The following is a 17,717-nucleotide window of genomic DNA, read 5'->3' as shown; positions in this document are numbered from 1 at the left end:
AAGAAAGTTATTTAGGAGAACAATTTTCTTACCTTTTTTTTTTTTTTTTAAAACTAGGCTCCATGCCCAATGTGGGGCTTCAACTCACAACCCTGGGATCAAGAGTCACATGTTCCAGCCAGGTACCCCAGAAGAATAATTTGCATTGTTGTTGTTATTTTGGTTGGTTTGTCTTTTTAAGTAGGCTCTACACTAGGGCTTGAACTCACAGCCCTGAGATCAAGACCTGAGCTGAGATCAAAAGTTGGAGGCCTAACCAGCAGAGCCACCCAGGTACCCTGGAGAAGAATAATTTTCAAGTACTAATCATAACAGGCCTCCCTATATTGACCATTATCTTAAGTATCAAAATTCTGTTGTTTTTTTTTTTTTTTTTTTTTTTTTTTAGATTTTCTTTCTTTATCTGACACACAGAGAGAGAAATCACAAGTAGGCAGAGAGAGAGGGAAGCAGGCTCTCCGCTGAGCAGAGAGCCCAATGCGGGACTCGATCCCAGGACCCTGAGATCATGACCTGAGCTGAAGACAGAGGCTTAACCCACTGAGCCACCCAGGCACCCAAAATTCTGGTTTTCTTAACAAATGCCTCTTCCGTTCTTCTACCTTTTAATGAACTTAGACTTAGTTTTCTTTTTTTCTTTTCAATAATCAGAGAGAGGAAAAGTCATGAAAATGCTTCATTAGCTGACACATGGTGGAAGAATGTACTTTTTAGTCTGTTAAGATACTTTTGACCATAACAGTTGGATGTTGACTAAACTTTAGGTTCCTGAACAATTTCCCAACATACTCACCAGTCAAATGTTTATACCATGAAACCCAGTTACTCCAGTTTAAAAAATAAACTCATCACAAAGAACCAAAATAATCCTTGTTTTGAAATCATGTTTAAATAAAGGAGTGAAAATTAAGCTGGGAAAAGAGATTCCAGAATTGAATAAACTTTCCCCTCAAATTCTCCGGAACAAAAACTCAGTCACTTCCATTAGTCTTCTATGTCCTCTGTCTTCATGTGGCCTCTGGGTACATAATAACCTTTCTAAAGGTCTCCTCAAGGGATATTTTAGTCATGCAGTGATCTCCTTGAACACAAGTAATGACAAACAATAAGCTAATTCTCAAAAAGTTTTTTTTTTTTAAGTCATTTTTACTACTTTTAAATGAGTGTGTTTGATGCATGATTTTGGTCCCCCTGATTAATGGTCACCGCCAGCCCAGCTTCTAGAGTTGTAATGTTTCCGTGAGCTTCCCTCCAGCAGAGCTCGACCATTAATCCAGTGGCATATGTCAGCTCAGCAGAGCAAGGTCACTCTTCTGCTTCAAGGGGAACCTTTTTAGAAATAATAAAACTGACAGAAAGTTCTTTTTTGCATGCTTTATGCCACCTGAGGTGGAGTGCTGCAGTTAATATCATAAAGCTTATAAACATTCCCATTTCAGGCAGTACCCGCTGCCACTTTGGTTAGGAATTTAAACGTTTTTTCCTTAGTAAGAACAGACATGTTTATGTGGGGCAAATATACAGTCTGTAATCCCAAACAAGGAAAGAATAGGTGGGAAAAAAAAATAGTAAGTTCATGCTAGGATATTTGGAAGAGATGTTAGGGTTGTGTAGCTTCCTTATGATCAGTCCCCAGTCGCCTTTCAGCAAATCTGATTCGGCTATTTAAACAGTTCATTATACCGCGGGGGAACAGTCATGTTGAAATGTAACGATAGATAGGAATGAACTCTGTTGATAATTCTTTAACTTACAATATCTGACGAGACCATTTATCTTGGAAGGAAATTTCTCTCAAAATTAGAAATCTGGTATAATTATTTGTTTTATAGGTAATGGCCTGCTTTAAGATTGATAACTAATTATAGTGAGATATTCTTAATCTTAAAGTCACTTGAAACGTAGATGGCCTTAGAAGATGATAGCTGTATAATAACTAGCAGGGTATAATTTGTATATTTAATTACTCATTTTGTTACTTTTACTTAATGAAAAAAAATCAAAGTTGTATAGCTGTAACTATGTGAAATATTCAGAAAAAAAAAATTTAAACCAAATATCCAGATTAATGCCTAGACATATCACTATGTATGGTATAAAATAGAATTTGCTACAAGGTAAAGCTGCCTTAAATCTTATGTCAGGAATTTTAATTATTTAACTTATGAAAAACGTAGAAAGGGAACTTCATTATTTTATATTTAGTTGTCTCTGTTGTATGTATGTAGAGAAAAGGTAGGGCCAAGTGGCCACTCAGGTTCATCCTTCCTAGCTAGGAAGCCTGTTTCTTGGTTAGGTCTCCATGCCCAATGGCAGGCCCTTACTTCATAGGTATAGAAACTTTGTTTTTTAATCTTTCTGAAATAATCTCTGAGGGACTGACTCATAAACCAAACTAATAAGACACCAAAAATGGCAATGGCAAGTATTGGTAGAGTATTGGAAATTCAACCGTCAAGAATACATGTTCTTGTTGACTTCTCAAAGAATTTTCTCCCCTGGAGGAAACACTATAGAAGACACAAGATCATTGTTGGAAGTTTGCTTCCTTAGTGGAGTAAAGCTACAGTAACTAGGTGGCACCCAGGGCTAGACACAGGAAGCTACAAATCCTGAATTACTTATCTTACTAAGTGAGCAAGTCCACTGAGCCAAATGGAATGTTTGCTTTGGTTGATCTATGTTGTTCTGCTGATATTGACACATTTCTATTCTTCCACTCTTTTCTAGGCTTCCAGCAAAGCAAGCCCCTTTGCTATTTTTTCTTTTTTAACTCATCAGCTATATTAAATTGCCATGTTTGATTATTTTGTTTCATTACATTCTGATTCTAAGAATGGTTCCTTTGCTTCACGTGGGTGTTGCCCAGATCTTTGTCAGCAAACCCTTTGTAAACTATGTCCTGGAGTAGAGTACTTTTTAGATGACTAATATTATCCATTAGTCATTTCACACTCATTGTACACACATTGAGAAATCCTGACTGTTCTGTATGATAAATATTTTTGGCAGTAGCCGAAGTATAATAGGAAGCACGTGGAGTCTGAAAGTCAGGCGGATTGAGTTTAGTCCCCCTTGTGCCCCAGCAAAAAATCCAGGGATGCAAATATGCATAAGGTACATCCCCTGTTCTTGATGATAACTCTGGTTGGGAGGGCATATTGGAATAAACTGTGTTACAAGAAACAATAGAAATGTGGAACAGTCACTGTGAAAAACAGAAAGGAGAGTGAGATTATTAATGGACCATGTTCTATGTGCTAGAAAATTTCCATATGATAATTAGCAAAATCCACTCATCCATCCTACATGACTTTAATACACCCCTTCTTCAGATAAGCACACTGAGACTCAAAAGGGGCTTAATAAAATGTTCAACGTCCCCTGGTGAGAAGATAATCAAAATAGGACTTCAAAACTAAGTCTATGTGACTTTAGTTTACGTTCCCTACTGCTCTGCCATGATTTCCTCTAGGACATTGCCTTGGGCTACTTGGTGGAGGCTTTATTGAGGGTTTAACAGTCCAGCTAGAAAGGTGATTTTAATCTGTAGCTAGAAAGCCACTGGCCAAGAGGGCAGAGGAGAAGTTTTACTTTTATTAATTTTCAGTGATTCTTAGTAGAGGCCTTGTGGGATGTAGCAGAGGTAGGTTTGGATGGAAGGAAAGAACAAGGAAAAAAACTGGACAGTGTGGGTAAAAGGGAACCACTGTCGTAAGGTCAGTGGGGCTGGCTGAATGAGGGGACTGGCCAACTGGATGTAAAGAGGGATCTAGGGTCATTGGAAGGAAGGAAGCAGCCAAAAATCAAATCCTCACTTTGAATTAGTAGAATTTCACGGACTATATAATGAACTGAATTTTGAGTTTCCCCAAATGTGTATGTTCAAGACCTAATCCCTCGTACCTCAGATTATGACTATGTTCGGACATGGGGCCTTTAAAGAGGTGATTATGGTAAAATGGGGCTGTTAAGGTAGGCCCTAATCCAATCCTACTGGTATCCTTATAAGAAAATAAGACTTGGGTGCATAAAGAGAGATGTCTACCAGAGTGTACATGGCCAGAGGAGTGACTAAGTGAAGAGGAGTAATGGATGGCCATCTCTACGCCACTAAGAGAGGCCTGGAACAGATTGTCCCCTCATGACCCACATAGGAAAACAACCCCACAGACCCTGATCTTGGACTTCCAACCTCAGTTTGTGAGAGGATATGTTTCTGTTTTTTAAGCCTCTCAGCCCATTGTGTTTTGCAATGGCAACCCCAGCAAACTCCTGCCCATGAGGTGAAAACTTCTAAGGCTCATCATGTGAGGGGAGAAAGAAGACATGGCCAGCTGTGCTGACAAATGGCTCTCTCTATGTATAGAAGAATCACTTCGTCTACCACTAGAGACAGCTTAAAAACCTCTTCTGTTCTTATTAATCAATTCTTAATGTAGGACATTTTTGTTCTCAGCTAAGAAGCTAATTATGAATGTCTTGTTTCTAAAAGTTCACCTAAATCCTTAACACTAGAAAGGAAGAGAAATGGATCAGTTTGGTAATGCTAAATTGGGAAACTTGGATATGTAGAGTATGGAGTTGATTCCATTAGGGAAAAAAAACACAATCTTCAGGGATAATGAAGCCATTTGTCTCCAAAGCAGGCAAAGAAAGATTAAAGAGATGTGTTTCATTAAATTGATTTTTAACAAATCCAGTGCATTGGTAGTCAAAGTAGTGACTTGATACTCTTCCCATAGGATATAATATCTAAATTTCCAAAGAAAGGGAGGCTACAAATTCTGTCATTCTCTCAGGCATTTGTCTTTTGAACTTCCTGTATGCTTGTGTGGACACTGTTTTGTTTTTGTTTTTGTTTTTTCATGTTTAGCCAACCTATTTGGCCCTACTTTTTTGGCTACTTGCTTGCAATACAACTTGATTATAGATTCATATTCTCTAAAATGGGAAGGTGAGAATGAAGTAGTGCTTTGTTTAGAGAAAAGTTTTCAAAGCTAAAATTATTAGACTCTTTCAAACAATTAAACATGATGAAATGAACAAATTATTTGTTCATCTCTTCTGATTTTGAGATGTACTAGAAATGAGAATTAAGCTCAACAAGAAATTGTAGTTTGGAGAAAGAGAAGAAAATTTGGGGAAGTGGCACATCAATTCTGGTGTGAGTTTCTGGTGGCCATGACAGAGACATATAGGCATTCCTCCTGGGAGCATGGGCACCAATTATTAGAAGCAAAGAGCAGTGTAGGGCAGTGGTGGCCTTTCTGTTCACCATCTCTTCAGCATAGGTGGTGTGGTTAAGTTTCCTGTACATATTCAAAGGGACACAGTATGTACAAATAGGTCCCAAACTCATCTTCTCAACAACCACCCTGCCACTCCCCTTGTGTGAACCACCACCATCTCTTGCCTGGTTTCAATAAGAGCCTCCTAACAGGTCTCTTCTCCCTATTTTCCAAGTCTTGTCAGTGTATTTGAAAACCAAAAGATGGAATAAACCCACTAACGTGTAACCCAGATCCTTCTTTTCTCCAAAGTTTTCAATTTTAGCCCAAATCCTTATAAAGACCTAGAAGCCCTCTATGACTCTGCTCTTTGGGAACACTCTTCCCCTTGTGCACTCTGTTCCACTGTTTCTCAAACACACTCAAGCCTCAAGGCTGTCGAACGTGGTCTTCCTTCTGCCTGGAATATAATTACATCAGTCAAACTCGTACGCAGCTCTTTCATTTCCTTCTGGTCCTTTTTCAAATGTCTCATTCTCACCAAATCTTTCCCCGTGGTTTGTATCCCTCCCCTTTTTAGCACTTACCGATACCTAGCATACTGTATATTTAACATATTTATCTGGCTTGCTGTGTATCATCCCCAGTAAATGTCAGTTCTACGAGGGCAGGGATCTTTGTTTTATTCACCACTGCATTCCCAGCATAAGTTCTATATTGTCTACAGTCAACACTCAAGAGATATTTGTTGTATCAAAGAATGAATGAAGGAATGAATGAAGGAAGGAAGGAAGGAATAAATGGATTAATCAATTACCTTCTAAGTCTTTTGAAAAGATTAATAGAAAAAATGTTTCCAGATTGTGTAACTTAAAATTCTTGATGCTCAGGCACATTCAGATTCCATCTGAAGATGGAATCCCATTGTTAGTATTTCTTAAAGTTCTTCAGTGATTCAAATGTGCAACCTAGTTTGAGAACCATCGATGCAAACATCATTTCCGAACTTTAAAGTTCTCAGAGAACTCATAGGTGTCTTGTTACAATATGTATTCTGATTTAATAAGTTTGGGGAAGGCCAGAGAGTCGGCACTTGTAGCTGACTCCTAAAATGCCAGAGCTCCTGGTCTGTATGACCACACTGAGCAGCAGGCACTTAGATCCACGTTCAACTTGACCTTGGTGGTCCTGTGATACATTTTAACATGATCTATACTCAGTTCTTTCCGGAATTTTTTTGTTTTGGTTTTGGATCATAATTTAGCCATTTCTTGGAAAACGAAGGTGACATAAATACTAACTAGATACATAAATAAAGAGAACCTTTTGGGAGATTTTTTTTTCATTTGTGGAGATGAATATTAACCAAAAATAAAAATAAACATTAATTTACACCCATCATTTTTAAGTGGAAAAAGTAAATTTAAAGTACTTTTTCCATTGTATATCATATATCTTATTTGGGATCACTTTGTTTGATAAGCCAAAACATTCGACTGAATTTATCTAAATTAAAGTCCGAAATTACACACCAGATGAAGGAGCAAAAAGAAGTAATGGGGGGAAACCCACAAGTTTAGATGAAGAAAAGCTGTTCCTATAATATTGAATATATAAATATATATATATATATATATATATATATATATATATATATATTACTAGCTATGACACCTTGAGGACAATATTTCACATATACAGGACTATTTTCTTTCCTGTAAACTGGAGGGACAATGCAATAAGCCCCTTGTGTAAGTGCCTGGCCTAAAGTAAACACCCGTACATGTGAACATTTCTTCCCTTTTCTTATACCTGGTTAGAGAAGAGTTAAAAATGTATCTCAGCAGTCCTGATAGGAAAAGCAATGAAGAAAGCTCTTTAATGCCACAACTATGTGTCATCCTTGTCTAGGAGCATAAATTTGCACAGCGGGCAGTGCAGTGAAAACAGCTCATAATCAACTCATCACCTCTCATCATTGCTAGGATCAAATGCAAATGGGAAAGAATGCCACTTCAGTCATTGCTAGTGAAAATTAGCATCTGTGACACTAATGGTGTCTCATTTAGTATGTACTTTAGATTTAAAAATATGGTAAAAAAAAAAAAAAGCTATTTCCAGAACTGCCATTATTCCAGTGTTTCCCTTTAAAATAACAGTGGTATTTGAATCTCCTTTATTTGAAAAAAAAAAAAAGCTATTAAAATTTATTAACACAGATCATTAATTCCAGCCAAATAAAGGCCAAGTTGTTCTAATTACAGTTGCAAAGTTTCATTTATCTATTCTTTTTCTATTTTCGAAGTTTCCACCATAATCCCTGACCTGGAACAAAGGTCTATGGTTATGTAAAGGTCGGCCTCTCCAGAGAATTTTGTAAAACATTTGCTATCTTAGGGTCCTTAAAATAAAGCTTGAAAATGAATTACAGTTGCATTTATATATATACATATAAACTTAGGGACACACTCACAGACTTAGGACCAAAGGAAATGAAAGTGCACTGAGTTCATGGGGATCTATACTTGAACCAGGATACACAGAGTAGGTGCAAGAAAACCCATTTACTCCACATATGTTTGTTAGGGACCTACTACACTGATGGTGGTATGCTGAGGACAGGAGGGCAATTTGTGGTTAACTTAATCTCATTATTAGGTCATGATTTTTTTTTTTTTTTGGCAATTTGAACATTTGAAAAAATGAAAAGTTGTTATTGTTTTAGATCTGTAAGTTTTGAAGCTTGACTGGACACCTGGAGGGGTTTTGTTGGTGGAATTCTTGTATCTAATCAGAGATAGGAATGGAGGACTTCTCAATTCCTTTCCAGCTTACGGAGGCTCTTAAACATATGTTCTCCCTGGTTTCCATAAAATGTATTTGGTAATTAAGACAGAAATAGGAGTCATATCTACAGTTCCTATGCTAGTAATGGCAGCATAATAATTAAGAACAGGAGTACTGGAAACTGACATATATATTCCACTTCACACAGTTTTATTTTTCATCTGACTGTCTCTGCTCAAGTTAATTCATATTCTCTATGCCTTCTCATCTATGCAGGTGTGTAATAGTGATTCACAGAGTTGCTAAAAATATTAAATACTAGGGACACCTTGGGGGCTCAGTAAGTTAAGAATCTGCCTTCAGCTCATGCCATGATCTCAAGGTTCTGGGATTAAACCCCGCATTGGGCTCCCCGCTCAGAGGAGAGTCTGCTTCTTCCTCTGCCCCTCCCCTGTTCATGCTCTCTCTCTCTCAAATAAATAAGTAAAATCTTGAAAAAAAAATTAAATATTAAATAATGTATAAAAAGCTCACAATAAATATAGAAACATAAAATAAAACATTTCAGCTGGAAAAAGTCACAAAAAATCATGTTCTATAATTTAAGCATTTATAGAGTGTAATGAGATCATATCTTATCAAATCCAAATCCTAGATATGCTTAAAATTTTTAAAAATCACTATCAGCAGTGGGAAGTAGGGATGAGAAAGCAAAACCAAACTTCAAAAACCAAAGTACAGAACCTTGCATGTATGTAAAGCAAGGCTATTTTTGAGTGATTAATCTAAATGTAGAATTCTTAGCTGCTATTCATCAAATTTCTTTATTAATTTGGAATTTATCTATATCCACCATAGAGAGTTCTGAGACACAAATGAAACTTTCTGGAATTTATTAACATTCCAATATACATAGTGGGGTTTTCTGGTATTCTCCAAGGCCCTCCCAGTTTTCCTGATAGCATATCTCTGGTCTTACTCCCTTAACCTACACTATGAATCCCTTATAACAGACATGAATACTATTGGTCCTATTTATGACATGTTAATGATAAAATTAAAGACAGTAAAACCATATTTTAACATGCGTTTTCATTATTTTTCTGAGTTGCGGACATGTCTATTGATAAGACTTGTGAATTTAAGAAAATAATAAATCATTTTGTATTATAGGCTCATAAAATCTATTGCCACATTTTATATCCATGAATGTTTTGAATTCTCTCACAATTGTGGTACCTACTTAAAAATACTCGTAACAAAGTCCTTCTCCATTGATTTCCTTTTCAAATGAACAGTTCCATAATTTTTATCTGAGGCAACATTAGGTATAATATGCATTCACCCTTCGAATTGGGTACTAGGTCACCTGAACTATAATTAGCACAGGAGTTAACACAAACTAGATGGTTCAGTAATGGTTCCCTCATTTTTAATGCTGTTGTTCTTTACCTACTGTAGCGTTCCCAGTAAAAGACAAGAAAATTTCTCTCAGATATTTTGAAAGAGTATAGTGCAAGGAGTATGTCTTTCTGGGTCAGGAGATGTGAAATACTATTTGGTCCCATAGTTAATCAGCATAGGCTGTGTTATTCCCCATAATTCAGGCTGATATCTTGATGGTTCTATTCCATCTTTCTAGACACGGGCCATATGATCCCTTCCAGTAGATGAAGGAATTTGCACTCTTCATTCTACTAGCCATTTATTTGTAGAGATCGTCATGACACGCAGATCTTTCAACTTTTAGGGACTCTGCAGTTTTTCCATAAAATTCACAAAGGAAATTACCCAATAAAATAAGTAAATGTGAGTAGAAGATGATTTGTTTCTAAGACATAATTATAATGGTTAGAAAAGGAAAGGAAATATATATATAAAAAGAAAGGCCTTTGTGGACCTGGAATATCCAAAAAACACACTTGTACATATGCACTCACATATTTCTTCAAATTCACGGAGAATGAAACCACTCATCTACAGAAAATGGGACTTCATTCACAACAAAAGTTAGTATGTCCCAATGTGACTATTCTCTGTGATGTATTTTATTCCCAGATAGGTGTTACCAAATATATTATTATTTAAAGAAATAAAGAAGTCAAAAAGATTAACAATACTCCACTTACATTTCAATGGTTCCTGCAATTAAGGCAAATGATGATGATAGACTACAGTATTATTTTGAAAACAGTTCAATGACATAAATATGATAGTAACTCACTACATAATGCAGTCCTTGTCAAATACTTCCACTTCAGATTTTAAGTACTTAAAGGAAAACCTCTGTTTCATATTAACTTCTATGATCTTCCTAAAACCTACTATTGTCAACTCAATATTAGTTACATTTAATTTAGTAAATTCTATATAAAATTAATCTTAAGTATAGAAGTGATGGTTTTAGAAATTTTTCTTTCTCTTTGAGAAACATTGCTGTGAGTTTTTATTGTATTAGGAAAAAAAAAAACCAGAAATCATGATATATTATCCAGTTGCATTTTTAACTAAAGATGCTTGACTTAGTTTTTAAAGATAGGAAATCTTTTATTTTTTAGTTTCCTTCAGACAGGTTGTATAGTAACTTGCAAAGACTTATAAAATATTGACCATTGTTCAATGCCACATCAATTTAGAAGTTCACAATCAATTCTCAACTCCTTTCTCTCAGAATGGGTGCCAAACAAATAAAGACCAATAATAGATAATAAGTCAGTCCTCTAAAAAGACATCTGACCTCAGCTATAGTTCATTCACAAATAGATTAAAAATATTTATCTGGGGAACTCAAGAAATGTATAAGTATTGGCAAAAACCTTTGAACCCAGTATTTCATAGCTTCTCTCATGTTATTAATGAAACCAATTTAGAGTTCTACAATAGAATCTAAACTTTGTTATCTCATGCTGTACTTTTTTTTTAAAGCGGCACTTATTGTCAAGACAAGAACAGCATAACATTCCAAATAGAACTATCAATATATGCGGTTTTGATGCTTCTTAAAAATATAACCCAATCCTCTCTCTAGTAAAGTGTTAGTTCAAGTGATAGTAGGAAAAATAATCTTTTCAGCAAACTATCATATTTTAATACAAAAAACCCCAAAAAGCAAATATTTGAGCCAAAACATCTCTATTTCACAATTTTCTCATAATTACAAGTATTATGAGAGCTGAACATGTGAGGGATAAAATTCATTCAGTTACATAGACATTGACAACTTTATGGTTATTAAAAATGTTCAAGACTGTTTCATAATATCAACCTTCCAGAGACCACCAAATTGATTTCCATGAAGTTGGATCTGAGCTCCAACTTTACTTTAACTTGAATTACATATGTAAATGATCAAATATACACTATAAAATAAAATTACAGAGACAGTAATTGTCAGGTATTATTTAACAGCTAAATTTGCAATTCAATATTTTTCTTTTTTTTCTTTCTTTTTTTTTTTTTTTTTTGGCAGTTCAACATTTTTCATGCTTGCCATGAGGCATTCACCCTAGGGTTGAATTGATTTACGACTAACAAGAGAACAATGTGGTGTGTGTGTGTGTGTGTGTGTGTGTATTCCTTTAAATGGTTTTATTTTGTTTGTGTATGAAATTACCTTACCTTTGGTTTTTGATGTTTCTCCTTCTCTGAAACATTGGATGGTTTTCGCTTCAGCATTTTGAATTCACAGTACTCCAAGCAAGTGTGCTTTCTGTTGTTCCAGAAACAACTGAAGGCTGTCAGCACTGTGCCGTCAATGATGTATAGCAGATAAGTTTGAGCTAAGTGACCTGCCACTTCCTCCTTTGGTCAGGATATGACTTCACATCTACATGAGTAAAGTTTTTTTTTGTCTTTCGTTGTTTTTTTTTTTTTTTTTAAACGGTAATTTTTGGTAACTCGTGTTCTGTGTCTGTGTCTACCTCTATGAAATAGATTCCTAAATCTTACACTTTTACATGCCTGTAGTTACCCTTAAGGCCATAAGGATGCAGAATAAAGATTTTTTTTTTCCTTTTTTTAGTTTATATGAAAATAGAAATCTATCACACATTCTGTGGATTGAGGGAGGAAAATATCTGAACCCATAAATGAAATAAAACTTGAGATGTGGGCATTTTACTATTTAAAAATGCAGAGAATACTCAGGTTAGTCAATTTTATACTTCCAAATAAACTTTGTCATAAGACAAAATGAACTAGACTTTATAGTAAGGAGGAATACTAATCCTCCTTAAAGTACAAATGCATATACTTAAAAAACAGAGTGTGGGTGAGATTCAAATAAATATAAAGAAGAGTATGACTTCAGAATTCAATGATTATACATATTTTTACCTTTTAAACCCATTAACTATTTTGTCAAGCCCTGACCAACGTGGAAAGCAATGAAACAGAACCCTGCCTTCGCTGGGTGTCTTTGCTGCTGCAAAGGCAATGCCATCTACAGATAATTGTTATTCCAGTGATGAGCCAATGGATCAATGGTACCTTCACATGAAACACCCAGAGTCTCTATTTAATAGGCCTGGAATAGAGCTAATGTGGTTTAAAAAGACTTTTCTCATCCAACTGAAGGGTTTAACATTTTTATTATAATGTCAAAACCAAGACACCCAGAAAGTAAAAGCAACAAGTTCAAGCTTCTTGTTAATAAGGGATTTACCAAAGGGAGACTTTGGAGCATCTAAAATTCCATCTCTATTAAAAGAGGCTTGTTAAGAAAATCAACCCAGATTTTCATTTATCAAACTTCTGGGTTGAAAAGCAGAGGTGCCATGTTGTTAACGAGCAGCTTCTCTAGGTCAAGACCAGCTGACTTCATTTCTTAGTCTTTCCTCAGACCTCAGAGCCATTCCTCCCTGAGGCCCAGTTCTAAGTGTTCAAATTTCACTAATCATTTAAGGAATATTAAATTACATGTTGTGTACTGTTTGACAGTATATCATGCCTCTTGACTAGCTTAAAAATTGTTTATGCTCTATAATAGAATTAAAGACATACACTTAAGATTCTGGCTAATGTGCTTCTTCTACTAGATATTAAGAGCAATTATATTTTTAGGAATGATCACTCTGGTATTTTCAAAATAACACTGAGGATTCTGAGGTTGGGTAATTCCCTAGAAGCATGGCTTAGGTTCAGGCAGTGACCTAAGTATATCTTAGTTTCAACTTTTCAGGAATTGAAAGTCATGAAAAAAAATGTATTTCTTAACAGAAACATTTGCACCCTCGTGCCCTCCCTTCTTTACCTGTGAATAGAAATTTAATTCAATTGTTGAGTTTAATCAACAACAGGAGAATGATAGTACCTGCACTTACTACAGTCATAGAGCTTTAGGGAGAATAAGAGGAATTATCAGTAAAGATCATACTTATTATATGACTTTAGCATTTATAGAATGTCTAATGACAAGAATTGTTTGGGGATCTTAAAAAAGTCGGAGATTTCAAATATTTAGGTTGGGGTGGTGCTTGATATAAATTATACTTCTACAATGACAACTAAGGAATAGAGAACACTCACATTCATGAGGACATACATGGACTAGACTATCTACAGTTTTCAAAAGTGTTACACTTGAGCAATTCGTCCAAAATCACAATTTATGAATTCTAGGCTCTAGGCACTTTACCATCATTAACACTTTAAGAAATATTTTATTTTCTTATTTTTTTTTTATTTTTTAAAGATTTTATTTAATTATTTGACAAACAGAGAGAGAGAGAGAGAGAGCAAGGAGAGTGGAAGAGGGAGAAGCAGGTTTCCAGCTGATCAGGGAACCCAATGCGGGACTCGATCCTGGGACCCTGAGATCATGATCTGAGATGAAGGCAGTCCCTTAAACAACTGAGACACCCAGTCGCTCAAGAAATACTTTAAAATATAAGTAAAACTGAAATCTTTTCCTTCAGAATCACAGATGGGAGAAGCAATTTTCTAACCTTCTTTACTACTTAGGAAAAAAATATTTTCTGGAGATATTCAAAGACATTTGAAGTCCTGTCACAATCTATGTTAAATGACCTAGTCCTCAAAAATCTCAGGTTGTAAGGTAGCAAATGTTTTCTCTGTCTGTCTGTCTCTCTCTTTTTTTTTAATCAGCTATCTACTATGTTATGGAATTCTGGGGCCGCCAGGATACTTAATGAGTGACCAGAATAACCCAGCAAATTCAAAAGCCAAAGGTAGGACAAGAATGGGGTCAAGATTATTGAACATGCCTAACTTCCTATCATGATTAAACCACTAACCCACATGTTGCTTAAGACATGTTATGAAGGAGGAAAATTGCAAAACAGCAGTCCGGGTGCTTTGTTTTCACAAATTACCTTAATGGCCCTAGAACCCCTGCATGGTGAAACAAGGCTGGGACTTTGTGACATATGTACTGGTCACTATTTCTGCGTCATAGAGGCTGAGTCAAAATTTTGAAGAAATAGCAATCAAATAACAGCCTTTGGGTTGTTTTTTATGGGAAAATGAAGAGGGCACAGGAGAGTTTTTTAGCAGTTTAACAAATATTTGTTAGTGGGTTGCTAATAACTGAATTATCAAATTCAAATCAGAAAAGTATAGGTTAAAGAAAATGGGGTCTGATGTCTTTGATTCTGATATCTTGATTGCTGGAAGACCTCCTTTGCTTCCTGCCATTAGGTTGAAGACTGAAATTAATAATGTTTGGATTAATCATACTCTATACTTTAGACACATATGTCCAAAGAAGGAGGGTTTTCAAGTCACATCTTTTAAAATGGGACTATGATCCCCACATCAACCTTAATCTGTACACCTCCAACATTTGGACTTGATCACAGTAAATCTAATGTGTCATGTATTACTGGGGTGACCATGACCAAAAGCTGTTTGAGTAACTATAACCTAAAATACAAATAAACAGCTTCCAAGAACTTGAAAAATAAGAGAAATAAGATTGTAATCATGGAGTGCAACTCTGAAATTAACATTTAATGTAAGATAGATTATCTTTAGAAAAGAATGGATTATATTCCATTTAGAACTACAGAATGTAGTCACTTGTGATAAAGAAAAGAAAGAGTCAATCATAAAAATAACTTAAACTTGATAGTTCTGTTTTTCTTTCTGGCTCCACAGAGCAGGTTTTTCTCTACAGAATGGGGAAGGGAAATTTATAGAAAGAAGCTCAGTGGGGCTGCTGTGTCCTTGCCTGTTTCTAGTTGTTGGAAGTGGAGATCCTACACTATCATACAATTCTTAACTCTACTCAAGATTTCTAGAAGCAGATACACATATTGATTTGGAGTTCTTGTAGTTCTTTACTCAATAATTCAGTTGGTAGTTTCAAAGTCATTTGGCCGTATGCAACATATGAGGTGTACCCTCCACATATCTAGCTTACTCTTACAAAATGATGGATAAAACACCTCCTTGTTTAGACTTGAGGGTTTATAGAGAAATGGTGGTATGGACATTCCACCAGATTTACAGTGGTGGAGTGGGGAAGAAATGGTGAATTCTCTGCGACTCTCTTACATTTCCTAGCTCTCTGATATCATTTACCCATTCTGTCTCTGGAGTCCCTATTTATTGACCCTTTTCCATAAAGGACCCATTCCCTTTCCTAAGCTCTTGATATTCCTTCTAATGTTTTACTGATTGAAAAGCTTTCCAGCAGCTTATTTTTTTTTAAAGATTTTATTTATTTATTTGACAGAGACAGATCACAAGTAGGCAGAGAGGCAGGCAGAGAGAGAGAGAGAGAGGGAAGCAGGCTCCCTGCTGAGCAGAGAGCCCGATGTGGGACTCGATCCCAGGACCCTGAGATCATGACCTGAGCTGAAGGCAGCGGCTTAACCCATTGAGCCACCCAGGTGCCCCTCCAGCAGCTTTTGTTCTTTGCCCAATGACGTGCTTTACGGAACGAAGAAAAGTTTTTGAGGAGATAATTGAGAGAAAATTCTGATCCTACTAACAGGAAGTATTAAGATGGGAGCTATAGAGGTTTGTTTTTCCCAACAAGGCCTGAAATTAAGCATATGGATCATGAGGATTAATTTTTTCCAAGAAGCCGTATCAGGTCTATATGAGAAATTAATATTTTATCTATTAATTTCTCTTTGTGATATGGTGCCTTGCCTGAGTTTTATCAGAGTTCTCACACATTAACATGGGATCATGACCAAACCACTTAGGAAGGTAGGAGGAAATCTTTTTATTTTTTAAAAGCTGTATTTATTTATTTGACAGACAGAGATCACAAGTAGGCAGAGAGGCAGGCAGAGAGGGAGAGGAGGAGGAAGCAGGCTTCCGGCCGAGCGGAGAACCTGATGCGAGCTCAATCCCAGGACTCTGGGATCATGACCCAAGCCAAAGGCAGAGGCTTTAACCCACTGAGCTACCCAGGCACCCCGGTAAGAGGAAAACTTAATTCATTTGGCCTCACATAGGGAAAAGAGTGCAACAGAGGCAAATACTTGGTAGAACCCAAATATTTGTGTTCAAGAAAGAGAACTTCAAAGAACTTCAAGTATCTTAATTCTCTGACAAGATAATCCATCTTGTGGAGATGGATGCTTCAAGCAATGTTAGCTGGATTTCGGTAAACAGCATATTTGTCTAACTACTTCTCCTTATTTTATTTTGATTTTAAGCTCAATAAGTAACCTTCTAATGATGATTTAGTTCCTTGGGTAGGTCATCTACAGGCGACAAATGCATTGTTCAAATGGACATCAAGTACCTGAAATACTGCAATTTATTTCTTACTATAAATTAATGAACTGTCATCGTGGTTAATTGGAGTATATCCCCAAAAAGGGATCCATTCTTGGTATCCTCAAAATATTATCCTTCTGAGATGTGGGGTGGGGGTGTTAGCAGGTGCTAGATATCTTGGGAAGCCTCTAGAGAGAGAGAGTCTAGTGCTTTGTGATACTATTGCATATTTTAAATTTCCCTCAAATAATTGAGAACCTTATCTCATTATCTCAATTGTAGAAGATAGAGAATTGAAATAAATAAAAAGGACCAACTGTCTAAAATAAATGGGGAACCTAAAGAATCATACAGGAAGAAACTGTCTTGAAAGAGACAAAGAACTTCTAAGATCATGTCTATAAAGCATGGCAAGATGTGGAAAACAATGTAAGGGAAGACTTAGTAAACAAAAAATGAGGTATGCCAGTTCCAAAGTAACAAAAATAATTAGGAGACCTAAGTTCAAAATAAGTGCAATTTATTCAGATTATTCAAAAATTTGTAAATATATATATATATATACATATATATATAAACTTTGTAAATATATTTCTAAGTGGTTGCCATAAGTAATAAAATAAAATTTCATCTATTTACGATTCAAAGTTACAATACTCATGAAGCAATATTATTCTTAAAATTAATGATAATAACAAGAATCAACTTTGAGTGCTTATTGTATGCTTAGCATTATGCTTAATACTTTACTCATACTTCCCATGTAATCCTCACAAAATCTCTGTGAGCTGGTCTAATGTTACCATCCTCAACTTCCAGGTGAAGTTAGGTTTTGTGTCCGGTTTGCATAGCTAGGAAGTGATAAAGTCAGGATTCAATCCAAAGCCTTAGCTCGCAGCCACCATTCTCTATCATAGTTACACTTTGGCATATTTAAAGACCTGCTCTAAAATGGAAATAATTTGTTTGGGGGCTAGGTTCCAAAGAGTAGAGACTGGGAGG

General features: G+C 35.9%; 1 protein-coding gene and 1 long non-coding RNA gene across 6 annotated transcripts in view; one reads left to right on the top strand and one right to left on the bottom strand.

Annotated features, from left to right (window-relative positions):
- SAMSN1 (SAM domain, SH3 domain and nuclear localization signals 1) overlaps positions 1–17,717 on the bottom strand; it is a 140,385-nt gene that overhangs the window by 39,266 nt on the left and 83,402 nt on the right. The window contains exon 1 of one of the 2 annotated variants that reach the window (XM_082689327.1): positions 11,637–11,808. The exons of the other annotated variant lie outside the window; for it this stretch is intronic. Coding sequence (XP_082545453.1) covers positions 11,637–11,693 — 57 coding nt within the window. The 5' untranslated portion in view covers positions 11,694–11,808. Of the gene's footprint in view, positions 1–11,636; positions 11,809–17,717 lie in introns of those variants that run through there. 2 annotated transcript variants of the gene reach the window in all.
- The window catches only part of LOC309843716, a 212,125-nt gene that overhangs the window by 138,141 nt on the left and 56,267 nt on the right, over positions 1–17,717 (top strand). For 2 of the 4 annotated variants that reach the window (XR_014300307.1, XR_014300308.1), the window contains exons 3-4: positions 58–122; positions 11,740–11,852. This is a non-coding gene — a long non-coding RNA (uncharacterized lncRNA). The remainder of the gene's footprint in view (positions 1–57; positions 123–11,739; positions 11,853–17,717) is intronic. The other 2 variants (XR_014300305.1, XR_014300306.1) reach the window with 2 other exon arrangements.

Source organism: Mustela nivalis (genome assembly GCF_964662115.1).
Source record: "Mustela nivalis genome assembly, chromosome: 1".
Classification (NCBI taxonomy): domain Eukaryota; kingdom Metazoa; phylum Chordata; class Mammalia; order Carnivora; family Mustelidae; genus Mustela; species Mustela nivalis.
The sequence above is the reverse complement of the archived record's forward strand: the minus strand, read 5'-3'. Positions and strand labels throughout refer to the sequence as shown.